Here is a 14,844-nt window from a genome sequence, read left to right on the forward strand (position 1 = left end):
AGAGTGATGAATGTTTTGGTTTTGTCCTGTTGTTTGTTTTCTTTGTCATCGTCAGTTTATTTTTGCTTTGTTTCTTTTCAATTGGATCTTCCCAGCATCTCTGTACATTTATTGCAGCATCCTTTGGGATGCCATTGGCTTACAGTGATTTTTGGATTATGTCTGCTTTTACTTATGCTGAATTTGCAGCAAGAATTTTGAACGTAAACCTTTCAGACTTTTCAGGGCTTTTTCTCCCTTTCAGTTTTAGTGCATTACAGAAGATCTCTTTAAGCTGCTGTCTTCATCAAAGTGGCAGAAACCTTGTACACAAAATAAAACAAAAAGCTGCTTTGGAAAATACATAGAGATTATGAGAAACTTGAGATACTACATACTTTTACATTTTTAAATCAAAAATATTCAGTTAAATCCACCAGATACTTTCTATTAAAAGCATCTAGAGAATAGGGAGAATCAGAAATTCTGGACTAAATGGATTCCACAGAACAAAATACATGTTTTTATAAAATGCCACGTTTGTTTGAAACTTAGAGCAGCTCTAAGCATAATTTTATTGGTATAGCCTTTGGTGCCTTGGCCTGGTATTAGGTTATTTTGTAGGTTATAGAGTGAAAGTTGGTCTTTATTTCTTCTCTTCTGCATAATTTTGTGCCAGAAGCACAGCCCTTTTAGCACATGCTGTAATCTATTACTTTTTCCTGAGTTTGACATAGACCATGTGATACCAAGTATTTCACATCTGTAAAGATTCAGGCTGAATAAAAACTTTCACCTACAATGAGTGATACAAAAATGTGTTAGAAAATGTTTTAAAAGGATGTAGTTAAGCTAACTTCCTGTTCTGATCTGTGTCTCACCAGATACACAAAGAAGCAATAAATTATATATGGATATATATATATAATTTGAGCATATATAATTTAGAAATATAATATGAAAAATGAGCAAATAGGCTGAGGTTATCCCTGCTGGCCTTTCTTGGCTTCTCCCTTTATGGGCTGGCACTGTCCCCTGTGTGCTGCTCCTGCCTCTCCTCCCGTCAGCAAACGCTGCCCCACGAGCCTCCCTCCAGCTGCCCAGAAACCCTCAAAGGGTGGGACCTGCCATCATTCCACATCCTTACAACTCCAAATCCACAACTTTTAAAGGAGATCGATTGCTTCGTGTCTGACATGGCTGAGCTTTGGTATCTGACAAAGTAATTTGGGAGAGACTTGCTGGTGTTCATTTGTGCTGAATGAACACTATAGCCTGCTTTATAAAACAGTTCTGACCAAGCAGATCAGGCTTGTTTTTGAAACTCAGTCTCAGTTATCACCTTCCTAAAGTTCATAATTACCTCAGGAAATCTAAATCTGTGTGTTTGATCCTCTTTTTATTCTCCTTCTTTTAAGAAATATCCTCCTCTCCTCCCCCCAGAAAATTCAAACAACCAGAGAAAGCACCTCAACCAAAATGCAACCAACAAACCCACAGAAAACAAGGAAAACAAACCCCACTCAGGTTATTAGGGCTATTTGTAAGGTAATATAGAATAAAAAACTATCGAGACTGAAGATCCAGATTTAGGAATTTGGTGTCATGTAGGAAGAATTGCTTTTATCTGATAGTAATTGTACAGGGCAATGTTGGGAGACTATGTTGATTCTGTTAAGAAACGAAAAAGGTGTTTGCCTTCTCTGTACTCAGTGTAACTGTGTTCAGTGACTTTGTTAACATAGGGCATATTCATAGTCCACAAAGGGATTGAATGTATCTATTTTTGTATCTTTTAGATGTTTCCTTCTAAAATACCATATTGTAGTATACAGTCAGCTATGGTGTTCTTACAGAAATTTAATTTGAAGGTTTTTATTGATGGTAAAACTAAGGAAACACTTGTAAGCAGGCTTTTCACTGATGAGCTCTTTCTTTTTTCACTGATCAGCTTGGAGGCTGTGGGTGTATTGAAGAACCTGATGCGCTGAGTGAATTAGCAAAGTTTGGGGGTTTTTTGCATGATCTCCAAGCTTCTATCTCTAAGGAGTAGAGAAGAATTTCCAAAAGTTCCTAGAATTGGATTTTATCTTTAAAGTTTTATTTTGGGGTGTACTTATTTGTTTAGCGATTATTCCTATGAAGGATGAAGTTGAGGAACTGAGAAGGGAATGAAGAAGGAGAAGAGTTTTATTATTATGTGCTTGACGTCTTTGTGACATGTTTTTAAGTGCTATAATTTAAAAAAATAGAAAATAATAGAGCATGTGTATGTTTCATTACAAGTGAAAAGTATTTACCCTTTCAGATACTAACAAGTAGATATCATAGGAACTATACAAATGCATACTAAAGAGGATTAATGAGCTGTTATCTAAGTTAGTATTTAATTGATTTGGCTAAATATCAGTCTGTAGGAAGAAATGCAATTTTTTTTCATGCAAGTAATGGTTTTTGCATATGCAAATGTATGTGATTGGAGCTGTGTCAATCCCCAGCAAATTCCAGTGTGGTCTTTTGTGAGATTATAGAAGCTTCTGCCAAGTGTACTTTCAGATAATTTTTCTGAGTGAATTTGGAACCTAAGATTACCCAAGAAAGCTTCAACTCATGCAATTTCCTGCCAATTTTGTGAAGTCAGTAACAGGGATAAGCTAAGTCCCCTTTGATATCTATCATTAAAAGTAGTAGAATACTTTTTTATAATAATACTTACTTTGGAGGCAGATTTTTTGGGTAAAAAGTTACTATATTGATGTGATCAAAGTGATGAATCTTCCTTTTACAGTTGTCACAAGTTTAAAACATTGCTAAATGTCATGGCAGTAGGCCTTGGCAGAGAATTTCCTCAGCTTGGATTTTCTTTATTTCTCTGCCTTGCTTATGTCGTACATCTCTCTTTAGTAGTAAGTACACTTTCACCTCAGCAAAATATCAGAATTCATCAAATTTTGACACACAGGTGTCTGTCTAAAAAAAAAAAAAGCCATCTAAAGAACTTTGAACTCTCTGCTGATACTACTAGGAAGGGCACAAGCCATGCTCATAGTAAGCAACATCCAATAGAATGCTGTCCCAAGGCAATTAAAGATATATTTTTCCTATCCTTAAAGCTGTGCACAGAACCCATATTTGGTTAAGTTACTTTTTATTGTCGTCAGTAGATAAGTTCAGTCAGATGGGTCAGAATCTGCAGAAGGCATTACTTTTACTAAAGCTTCATCGAAATTAAATTTGGAGTTTGAATCAATGCCCAGGAATGATGTCAGCTATAGCAGATTAAATTTGCTAACGTCTCTTCATTTTAATTGTGTTTTTAAAACAAAGCAGATAATTCTTCCAGGCTTTTGCCTTTTAATGTTTTCAGCCTTTGTTTGGGCTGAATATTTTGGAGCATTGATTATTAAATTTTAAATCTATTTTGCAGTGCCTCTGCACACAAAAACATCGATTTAGTAGACACGTTTCAACAATAATTTGTAAGTAGTAAAATATTCAATATTTTATCAGTCTTTTGCATACTGTCTTAGTTGTTGCTTTATATTATGGAGGAATGAGTAAAGGGAAAGGCAGAGAAATAATTACTGATGTGCAGTATTGTCTGTTGCTTATCCTGAAAAATCAAGTACACAAAATAGTTCTTTAAATCCTATAATATTAAAACCGATATATAACCTGTAGGAAAATAGTTAAGTAATTCAATTTTCTGTCTTTGATAGTATTGTGTATTATTTTGTATTATTGTAACAAGATAATTTTGCTTTTGTTCTATCTGGTGATATGCTTATAGTCTGACTACAGCCTGAGAATTGCTAGCCTTTTTATTTGTGTCCTATGTCACGTTAATAACGATTGGAATTATTTTTATACTTAATCTGCTAAAAATCTTAATAACATAATTAAATCAATTGCATCCTGCAGCAATGAATTCTGCAGGTAAATTGTATTGTCTATATCCTGCTACTGGAAACAATGTGAAGTGTTCAAATTTCAAGTAATTGGAAATGAAAAATCCTAATTTACTGGAGTGAGCTTTCTGCACAGTGGCAGTACTTTGCTGTATGTTAGAATCCTAGAGCCCCAGTTTTAACTGCTAGGGAGTTCTGGAGGTCCTGTAGTCAGACATGATAAAGGTACTTTGGGATGTGTCCAGCTGAGCCTTCAACACTCACAGAATGGCAATTCCACAGCCCCAGTACTTAATTGCTCATAATGAAAGTTCTTTTCAAAATATTGGATTTCCCAGGGGTGAATTCTTCCCCCAGATGCTGGAATTTCTCATGTTTCTACTTGCCTATTACCTCTTGTCTTGTCAGTGTGCAGCTTTGAGGATTGTCTGCCTCCATCTCATCTCTCTCCTTCGACGAGGTGCCTGTAGCTGGGGAGCAGCAAGGGCTCCCCTGAGCCTCCTCTGCTATGGGCTCTCCAGTTCCCTCAGTTTTTCATAGGTGGCAGAGAGCAGCTTCACAAGGACCTTGTCTGTCTCCTTCAGCACCTTTGGATGACTCCAATCTCATGGATTCGCTTATGTCCAAATTAGTTAAGGGATTCCTTGCCTTCATCTCTCTACAGCAAGTACTGCTGCACTCCCACAGTTTGTGCTGGGAGGCTTAGGGGCTTGGATACCCTCAGGACAAGCCATTACATGGAAAAGTAAAGTGTTCTTTTTATTATTTTTAAATGCCTTCCACATAATGTACTTGGGAATCTTTACCATCCCTTCTTTTCCACTTTTCCAGATCCTATCTTCACCTCTTTGTGCACTTCTCTTTCACTAGTGCTAGTAACCATCCCAATACTATGGGAATTTCTTGGCTGAGATCAGTCAGTAAGGCAAGGGGAATAGGTTGCCATTCTTGCAGAAACCCTGGTTGTCTAGGTTGCACCTATGGAGCTTTAGTCTCTTTTTTTCTGTGGGATATTGACAGGTGAGGATTCACTGGTGTGTATAATGTTGAAATAAGGAAGTACAAAGACAGCCTTCATCTTACTGTTGCATCTTTCTCTCTCCAGACTTCCCATTATGAAATAGTCTTTATGTGATCTGAGCTATTATTTAGTAAAAAAATTAGACATAATGGGGCTTTCTGGTGTGAAAAATATCAAGCAATATGTTGCTGATGCCAGAAAAATGTTTGTTAGGTTTCCTAATGCAATTAATCTTTGATCTCAGAAATGGTACATGAATACTGTTTCACTCTCTTAGAAAAGCAGAAACAATGTTGGTCTGACATCTAAAGACAAATATAAGATGAAATCTTTGTCTTGTTCTGTTCTTAAACTTGCACTACTACTTTTTTGTCTTGTGTACTTGTCACAGCACTTGGATAACCTACATTTCTTCTTGTTTATCTGTTTTTCTTCTGTTTGCCTCATGGTTTAATATAACTTCCCACACCAAGAAACTAGTTATGAAATTCAGAACATCAGGTACAAAGTTCTCAGTTAACTTCTAGCTGTTTTTTATACAAGGTGAGTATATATTAGAACTGTCTTAGAAATTGTTATCCCCTACTGCTCAATTTCTCTGGTTTTCTTTATCAAGGCTTTCAAGAGACAGGGAAAGTGATATTAAAGAAATGTTCCTGTGTACATAAAAATTGTGTAAACCTCTTCTAATTTTAGCAACTCTCTTGAGCAATCAGCCTCTCTAGCCCCAGAAGCTCTTTCTTCTTCAGAACTCATTAGTCATATAACTTGGTCAAGTTTTAACTGGTTTGGAAAGATGCCATAACACAGCAAAGTTCATGGTGAGGAAATTTTACTCTGAACACAGCATTTGCATGGCACTTGAGCAAGATTTTAGCACTGGACATCTGCAGAGGGGATATTTCTTTACCTGCTTTTTGTGCTCTGCTGCAGCTTACATTTTGAGCCCAGAAGTGGTCTCACTTTCCCTGAAAGTGAGTTGTAACCTTTTTGCTTCTGACTGCATACTCTTCTGTGAGTGGCAAGCAGGATTTGTGGATAACTCCTTTACTGGACAGGTGAATGGGAGAAGGATAACACTTTATCTGAGTGGGAGGTGCTGGAAAGCATTGCTGCTCAGGGTCCTGTGTCACCAAACAGAGCCATGTCAGTCACTTGCCTTTTGAAATGTCATGAGGACTCATAAACTGCTTGCAGCTTCCCAGTGACAGTCTCACTCCTGAACTCTGTGATTTAAAAATACCCATACTATTGACAGAAAAGGATCACTTGGTAATTTGAGAGGTTTAGGTTTCCTCCTAAAAATCCACTAAACCAGTATTTTTTTTTATGAAACTGCATAGTTTGGCTTCAGTTACATTCACTAGTATACTTGTATCTTCACAGAATGCAACTCAAACTTTTTGAATGCATCTAATGTTTTTGCAAAACTATTTTCTCTATGAAATGCAATCTTTCACTGAAAACTTTGTTGTGTAACTATAGGAAAGCATAATTTCTAAAATTCTATGAATAATGCAGCAATGATTCAGACAGGTTTTAAACTCTGTAATGGCTGATCAGTGTTTAGGAATAGACCTATCTTCTAATACTGCAACAATAAGCAGATTTCAGTTTAAGATAGGCCACAGGGACCAATCAATGTTTTCCAAATTTGAGGACCAATATGTAATATGTAGTTTAGGTACTGGGAAGGTCTTTGGTAAGCAAAATGAAAAAAAAAATACTCATGCTGCTGATTTTCTCTATCAGCTTAATAATCCACTCAATGTTTAAGGTGTTTAAAAGCCAAAACATGGAAAACATCTTGCTGAAATTAAGGTTAAAATCCAGAATATGTTAAGAAAGGGCTTTTTCAGCTGCCCTTAGATTTCAGATTCTGCAGCAGTTCCCTGAAGTGTGGAGGTTTGAACACACTAATTCTGAATCAGGTATTACTGTGCATATTCCAACATGTACAGAACTGCACCAAAAGTCAAGGCAATCAATTAAGATTTTGAAGGAATCCTGTGTGGGGTGGGATGATTTGATTCCCCCTCTTTGGGATAGCTACTAGTGGAAAGTTTCTGTACAGTAAAAATAGCTATAGTCAGGGTAGCTTCCCAAGTTGATCTCTGTAGTTTGAGATGAAAATAATTTTTTCTCTGTTGGCATCTGCTTGATATTATAAATATCAAGAAACAATTTCTTGTTGCTGTGGTCCTTGTGTAAGTAGTGTTTAGCAAAAGGAAATTATTTTCTTGTTTTCTTTGTGGAGTGGCTCAACATGATTGCTAGAAAAATCTCTTTTAGACAATGATTAGCTGGAATGACTCCATGTCGTTCTATATCTACACTTATTTCCAGCATGAATTAGTTATTTTCTTTATAGCTGGTGTAGTTCAGTAGGATATACTGGCAAAAGCTTTGTCATATCTAGATTTACCATTTCCTGTTGTTTGGTATTCCATGTTCTTTCTTTTCCAGTTACATGCAGGTACCATTAACTTGGCAGTTAGAGTTTTTCACGCTTAACCACAGCTTTTGTGTTCAAATGACTTTTATACCTTACCACTACCTCTTCTGTACATGATTATCAAAGGTATAACACCTCCTAGAGGATTAATTGAATGCATCCAAATTGTGAGGAAATAGGCAATGGGCTCTGATAAAAGGAGCCTAATTAGTCTGAAACATCTGTATTTATTCTACAACTGTTTGTGCTTCACTATGGGGGTAGTCTTGCCTTTCTGACATCGTTAGGTATCAATCTCATGTTATTATGAAGTACAACATCACCCTTGTGATTGTGGCAATTTCAGTCTCTCTTATTTCAATGCTGACGGCAGTTCTAGATCAGTCTCCTCTCTTTGCAAAAATTAGCACGTTAGTTTTGTAGCTAAGTTGTTTCCTAAGGAGTTCTTAAAACCCTCTGTTTGTTCCATGAATGTCACTCCTCCATTTCAATTTATGCTTTTCAATACCATCCAATTCATTCCAAACAAAGAAGCTAAAAGTCACTAAGCCTTTTACAAAAATCTGTAATTTACAAAAATCTGTAATCTCTTTTCTTCAGTTGTGCTGATTGCCCTCTGATACTGTATGAGCTATGTGCAATTGCTGTTTTCAGAAAAATGTATTCCAATTGTCATAGCTCTCTACAGTAATCTTTTCTTTCCTGAAGTACTGCAATTAAATACTAAGAAGTTATAAAATAGTCACTTTGGAAGGGAAGTAAGACTGAAGAAAATCTCAAAACTGGTTTGTACTGACCATGCTTTGCTCATTCTACATCTGTTTTTTCCCCCTGTGTGTGAAATAATTATCTTTTAGCTCAAATTACTAGTGAATTTCTGCTGACCAGTTTAAACATACCTGGAGAAAGATGTAGATGCCAACTGAGCATCTGTCTTACAAAGCAGGTCAAGATGTTTAATCATCCTGCCGTGAACCACTTCTGTGTCATTTCATTCACTGATATGCAATACACTTTCTACTGAACATTTGGTTTCTTCTTGATTGACTGCTGTCTCTTTTGAAACTTTGGTTCTAAAGCCTCTTTCTAGGTCCAGCTGCTCAAGACACACTGTTTATCTCATTCTGTTTTTTCTGCTTAGGGTGCAGTAGCAAGTTTTCATCTGCAGTTATTTTTTTTTTTCAGATTATCCATAATGCATCTCTCATGTATTACGTATCTTGGCAATTACTCATTTTTTTCTCTCTCTCTCTCTCCATCTTCTTGAATTTGTCAGATTGTTTGGTTCACTGAATTCAATGACTGATTCTATGGTTCTAAATTGAGTGTAAGATCATATTCAAAGTAAACTTAAAGATAGATGTGCTTAACAGGGTGCCTGAACAACTAAATTCTGCAGACTGCAGTGAGGTCCAGCATGGGTGCAGATTTCAGACATCTCCCTTAATAAACCTGACTTTACCTGGCACTGAATTGGTCTGTGAACACCCACACAGTTGTGAGAGGCTCTTGGTGCTGGTTGCTTCTAGTAAGGGGCAGTATTGAACAATCAAATGTGATAAGGTCTTTATGTGTCATAGGTAGACTTGCAGATATATATCTATTTGTGCTCTGAGCTTTTTAGCTAATTTTCTTGCAAGCCTTTGTGGGTATTTTTAATTGCCTAAAAGCTTTGATAAATCTGACACTATGTTCATTACCAATATGATAGGATGTGCACGTAACAAACAAACAAAAGGTGGTTTTTCTCCTTGCCAAACTTAAAGTTGATACTTGAAGGACACATAAATGAATATACACATTTTAGTAATTATATAAACAAGCCTAAAATATGGTAAATCAGATGGTGCAAAAAATACTAAAGTAAAAATAAAGGGGAAAATGTTTCCTATTTGGTCTCCTTATATAGGTCATCTAAGTAAGCACTGTTAATGTATCAAACCCAGCTCGTTTGCCTACTTAATTGAGTCAATGCCAATACACTGAGTAGACCATATGCATAACTTTATAAAGTTGCTATTCCTCAATTATGTAACTGTACTAATTTTGTTAATATATTCTGTGGAGAATCCAATAGAATCTTGGAGAGTCCAAGATTACTGTAACATCAATATTTTTCCATTGGCAGATTGCTGGAGACCTATGTATTTAAATAAAGTCAATGAACTTTAATAAGACCAAATATTTCTTCTTCCTCTGCTGTGCTTCCTATTGAATAATAATTCAGATATTTGGACATTGCAAGCGAGAGGGAAACTCTGCTTGTGCAAAAGAGGATTGTATATCACAAATGAAAATACATTTTATTTTCATGGGGAGAACAAAAGGAGAACACTGACTAACAAACCATTCCTTTTCTGCAAGGGTGGAATTTGAGTGATGAGATATCTCTGCTATCTTAGGTTCTGTTCACAAAGCACCCTGTAGCACTCGAGTCCACTGGCAGGCAGTTCTTCAGTGGTTTAACTGTTATTTACAGTGCTGTTGAACCCTGTCTTACCCAGCAAATACATGCAATCTTTACCTGCTAAAAATTAAATGTGTATTAGTGCTTGGCAGAGCAGGGCCAGGACATACAGCGTGCAAATCTAATACCTGCTGTCATAATTACAATAAACCTATCTTATCTTTTTGAGGATTTGTTTTGTTTTGTTTTTTTTCCCCTATGTTTTCAGATTTCTTAATTGTTTCATGGCTCTCCTGCGGTTCCACCGCAGGGAGGTTTGTGTTGTCACGTTTGGAAGCATGGGTATTAGCTTGACAAGTCACCCTGCAGGTCTCTTGATACTTTCTTATTTTCCATGTGTCATGAATTAGATGTTTTGAAGATGAATTTCAAACAAAACAGCAAACAGCGTATTTGATTTCCCTTCAGAAGCTGCGAATGTCTTTAAAATAAAGCTCTTATTCTCCTCATCAAAACCTGCATGATCCCTTTCCTCTTCTTATAGCTAATTAACTGGTGGAGCTGCAGGATTTTCCCAGTTTCAAGGTAAGTTTTTTTCATTGCAACTGTTTGATTTTAGCATAACTGTAAAGGTCTGTCAGTAGTCAATATTGAAAAGACAATCTGATTTCTTTACTGGTGCATATATTTTAAAATTATTTATTTGCATTGATATTACTACTGGAGTGAATTACATCTAGATGAAAAAAAATCTTAGTTTAAATTTCCATTAAGTGTTGCTTCTTATCTGAGGATTATATGTCACTGGGAGAGTTTTCTTATCACCAAAATTAAGGGTGAAGAAGTTAATTATTCCTGTTTTAATGTGTCTCCATATTGGCTAATAGAAGTGTGTGTTCACTTTATAATGGAAGTTTTAAACTGAAATCTAAAAATAACAGAAAAAACTGTGGACAAAGTACAAAAAAGATTTTTTTGGGGAGGAAAAACATGGACTACGTGGAACTACATAGCAACTACATGTTGCTACATGGACTGTAGCAACAACTTGCTGGCACTGTAGCACAAATGATGAGATAGGTAAGGCAAGAACAGAAAACTGGTTCAAGAATAGGAAGTGGGAAGAAGCAAAGTGAAGGATAATTTTTCATTTCAGATACTAGCCCTCTAGACTGGCCTTGCTTTCTAAGGTAGCTGCTCACAGTTTAGTGTTCTGTATCTTTAGAGCTGCTCGTGCTGCAGGGCAGGGGTCAGAGTGTCTGGGCAGGCATGCTGGCTGTGGCTGCAGGAGCTGGGGAGGCACTGCCTTGGCCCTCTCATTCGCAGCCTCGTGTGCCCTGCACTGAGCCAGGGCAAGGATGTAGGCTCAGCTACTTCTTCCTCTGAGCCTTATTCACAGAAGCTAAAGGGAGGAAAGGTCTCTCCTTTCCCAGTGTTTCCACGAGGGCTTTTTGCTCGTGTTTTCCAGATAACTTAAAAGTTCCTCTTTTGTTTTAGATAGTTTGTTTCTGTCTCCCTAGGGAACTACAGGACACGTTCTGGTAAATTTCTTGGTTTCAAATGCCTTATCTCTCTGGTTTTTTGTTTCCTGCTCTTTAACTTTCAGAGATACAATTTCATCCTTTAGTGTCTTCTCTGGTGGTTTGCTCTATCAATTCTCAGGACAAACCTTTGGAGCAAAGGCTGCTGTGTTTGTCTTTTGCTTAAGCCATGCTGGGTGCTTCTGCTCTTGGAATTTCTGTTGTAGTAGTGGCACGGTCCTTCAGGGAGCAGAGGTTTTACAATTTTCCTTTGTGGAGTTCTGGTGACATTGGCAGGTGTCTCCATTTACAGGGATACTGTTTGGGTAGTTTGCTCCTTCCTTCCAGGAGGATATTGCCTTCTCATTATAGTGTTCTCCAGTAAATCAAAGCAATGTATCTTCAACTACTGAATTCCTTTTGAGGGAGAGAGAACAGCTTGCAAACACCACTTTTTTTTCATTGTAGAGTTGGACAACAAGAGCTGGAAATACTTGTGGAGGCCCTTAAAATTCCACACTGTCCCCGGAGGTTTATGTGGTTTCTATAAATACTTAATTTCTTTGCTTTTCTTCAGATATTTGGCAGTTAGAAGGCCGAGAAGAGCCCAGATTAGTGTGAGATGTTCTTATTAATTATTCCATGGAAGAATATTTATGCTCTTTCCTACAAACTTTGGTTGGACTCCATGCAAAACAGGAGTGGAAACTTTGGAAGGTTTTAAGTTGTTCAAAGGTATTAGTCCTGCATTTGACCAAATAAATGACTTACAGTTGTTAAAAATACATATTTGCATTTCTTCTTTTTTGTCTTAATGTTTGAAAATTCAAAGTGATTTTACTCATCCAGTGGCTGCTTTTCAGAAATTATTAGTAAATTTAATGGGATTGGCTCTTAGCATGCAAAAGATGCAACTCAAACTGGTTTATAGCTCTCATAGGGTGTAATTTATCTCTATAAAATGCATAAAGGTTGCCATAGAGGAAAAAAAATTGATTAGGAAATTGTGAAATGTTCATATTATTTCAAAGCTCTGAGCCCCTTTTTTTATTTTCCTGTGGGAACCTGAGAACTTAGTATTAATATCCATTTCTGCCAGTTGCATCAGACAGGAATGCTCGTTACCTCACTCTGTTGCAGGATTTAACACAGATAAAGCTGTTTAGTTATAACCATACTGAAATACTCCTCCCTCACTCTTAGGCTCCTTCCAGTCGCCATCTGAGGACTCTCATCCTGACTTTTCCAATGTGGACCCAAAGCTCCTTTTCCCAACTGGCAGTGGCACCAGTAGCTGACAAAGCTGACACATTTACTCCCTCTTGGCACACTGCTCTTGCCTGGCTTCTTGCACCGCTCTTAGTCTGATTGAAACAAACACGATCACTGAGATAAGTCTCGGGTATATTTGATTATTTGGCTGCTGCTTCAGAAATGAAGATTTTTTACTCACCAACCAAGACAGGTGCTGTTTTCAGAGTAGAGAAGCGCTGTGCAAATTTAAGTCTGTGACTGAGCAAGCAGCAGGGAAATCTCCTCCTTTGCCCTCTCCCAGCCCTGACTTGGGCTGTACAGACAGGTTCTCTGGTTTGCACTTGGAAGGCAGAGCAGGCGATCTGCTGCATGGCTCATGTACTGATTAATCCTCAACCCTTTTGCTGTTTGTATGCACTTAATTGTTTTTCTGCTGGCAGACACACAGAGTTCAGCATCAGATTTTGACACACACATGCTGCTGTCCCGGAGGACTCACAGAGTGGGCTGTCTTGCAGCTGCTGCATTTTCCACCAGTAAAATTGACAGTTACCTGCTGAGTGGAGTTGCTAGGAGAAGGTGAACAGGCATCATTACAGCATATTCCTTCAATAACAACCTGTAGCGCTCGCTGATTTCTCTTCAGCAGGGATTTAGAAGTGTGCTACTGACTTAGCATTTGTGCAGTCATATTTTTATTGACAGGCTGGTAGATATTTATTCAATAAGAAACAACTCAGGATCAGCTAAAGAGAGGAAAGCTCTGGCATTTGAACATACTCTCTTTTTGTAGGGTGATGTGGCTGATACTGGCATCTACCATCTGCTTTCCTATTGCAGCCTGTTTCTCCAACCTGCAAAGCAGAAACCAGCCTTTCTTTCCTTCTGGATTGTTAAAGCCATTCACATTTATTCTGCATGGCAATGAATTATAGTCCATTTTAAGGACTCTTTTGTGCTTCTGTGTGTATTCCTACAGCAGAAAAAGTGCATGAGAAAGGAGCTTGAGCAGTCAGTAGTATAAGTAGCTGGCTCTCCCGTATGGATTAGACTTGTGAGGTCAGAGGAGCTGTGTGTACTTGCTCTGTGCTTGGGGGGGAAGAGTGGATTTGTCTGTCAAAGTGAATAGCGATTCAGGCAGGATCGTCCCTCAGCTGTTGTAATTCTGATGTGTTTTGCTATGACAGCAGCTACTGTCTAACATGCGTGGATCTTCTGAAATTTGTAGTGGACTAAGGACTGCTTTTACTTGCTGCTGAGCCTGACTGTAACTGTATCGCTGTAGGACAATAACGATGGGGGCTCGAGCGACAGAAACAACTCGGGAACTGGAAAGCGCCTCTGTACAGTACCAAATAGGAGGACATGCAGAGAAAATGTGGCAACGACTCAAAGGAATGTGAGTAGCTTGTCTCCTTGGCTTTTTTTCTGTTCCTTGGGAAAGATAATTTTCTTCTGTTTGTTAAAATGTCTAATTAGCAAACGGGAGAGTTATCTTTAAGCTGTGAACAGTATTTGCTCCCACAATACAGTACATCGTTCTGCTTTACGATGGTGCTTAGATTAATGTCAGACTCTCTATTAGATTCAGTCATCTCATTTAAAAGATGTATAAGTGAGAGTTATTATCCAAATTGAAATACAGGTAAGTCCTTCCAAGTTAGCACTTCCATATCTCTGATATGATTTTGTAAATGTTATCTTCAGAATCAGCATTTCTGGAGCTGTTTCATCATTGTTGTCAGTATGTATGGGTAAGTATATTACTGCAATTCTATAGGAGGAACTAATACTTTCTCTTTAAGACTGAAGGTAAAGAAGTAAATATTAAAAGGTGCTTAGGTATTAGGAAGCTGCTCTGTCTGGTTTTTGTCAATTATTTTGGTGTTCAATAATGCTAGAAACTATTTCAAGGAGTATTTGAGGGCATCACTGTGTACCTGCTGTGTCTAATTCACTGCTCTCAAATGCAATTTTCATTTCAGTGCAAATGATCGGTAAATAAACATCTGCAACCTGTCAGAGTAAACTCTATCAAACTAGTGCATTCTAAACCCCTCAAATGTCAACATCTCCTTTTCAGTATTTGCCAGGTTTTTGATCTGAAAGCTGATGTCAGGATGTTACAAATAAATGCATGTTACACTTGTTGAAGCAAAGAAATGGCACTGTTATTTTTGCTGGGAAGATTTGTAATCCTGGATTTCTAAAGATATTCCACAGATGCTAAATAGTGCCTCAGCTGTTGAAGGTAAACAGGTTATTTAAGTGTGGAGGATTAGATGTGTCAGCTATGGCAC

The 14,844-nt window shown here is 37.6% G+C and overlaps 1 protein-coding gene across 2 annotated transcripts in view; it reads left to right on the plus strand.

Annotated features, from left to right (window-relative positions):
- Positions 1-14,844, plus strand: part of PDE1A (phosphodiesterase 1A) — a 197,767-nt gene that overhangs the window by 42,031 nt on the left and 140,892 nt on the right. The window contains exons 1-2 of one of the 2 annotated variants that reach the window (XM_058809759.1): positions 13,385-13,603; positions 13,830-13,943. In XM_058809759.1, coding sequence (XP_058665742.1) covers positions 13,840-13,943 — 104 coding nt within the window. In that variant the 5' untranslated portion in view covers positions 13,385-13,603; positions 13,830-13,839. Of the gene's footprint in view, positions 1-13,384; positions 13,604-13,829; positions 13,944-14,844 lie in introns of those variants that run through there. The other variant, XM_058809758.1, reaches the window with a different exon arrangement.

Source organism: Ammospiza caudacuta, chromosome 8, assembly GCF_027887145.1.
Source record: "Ammospiza caudacuta isolate bAmmCau1 chromosome 8, bAmmCau1.pri, whole genome shotgun sequence".
Lineage (NCBI taxonomy): Eukaryota > Metazoa > Chordata > Aves > Passeriformes > Passerellidae > Ammospiza > Ammospiza caudacuta.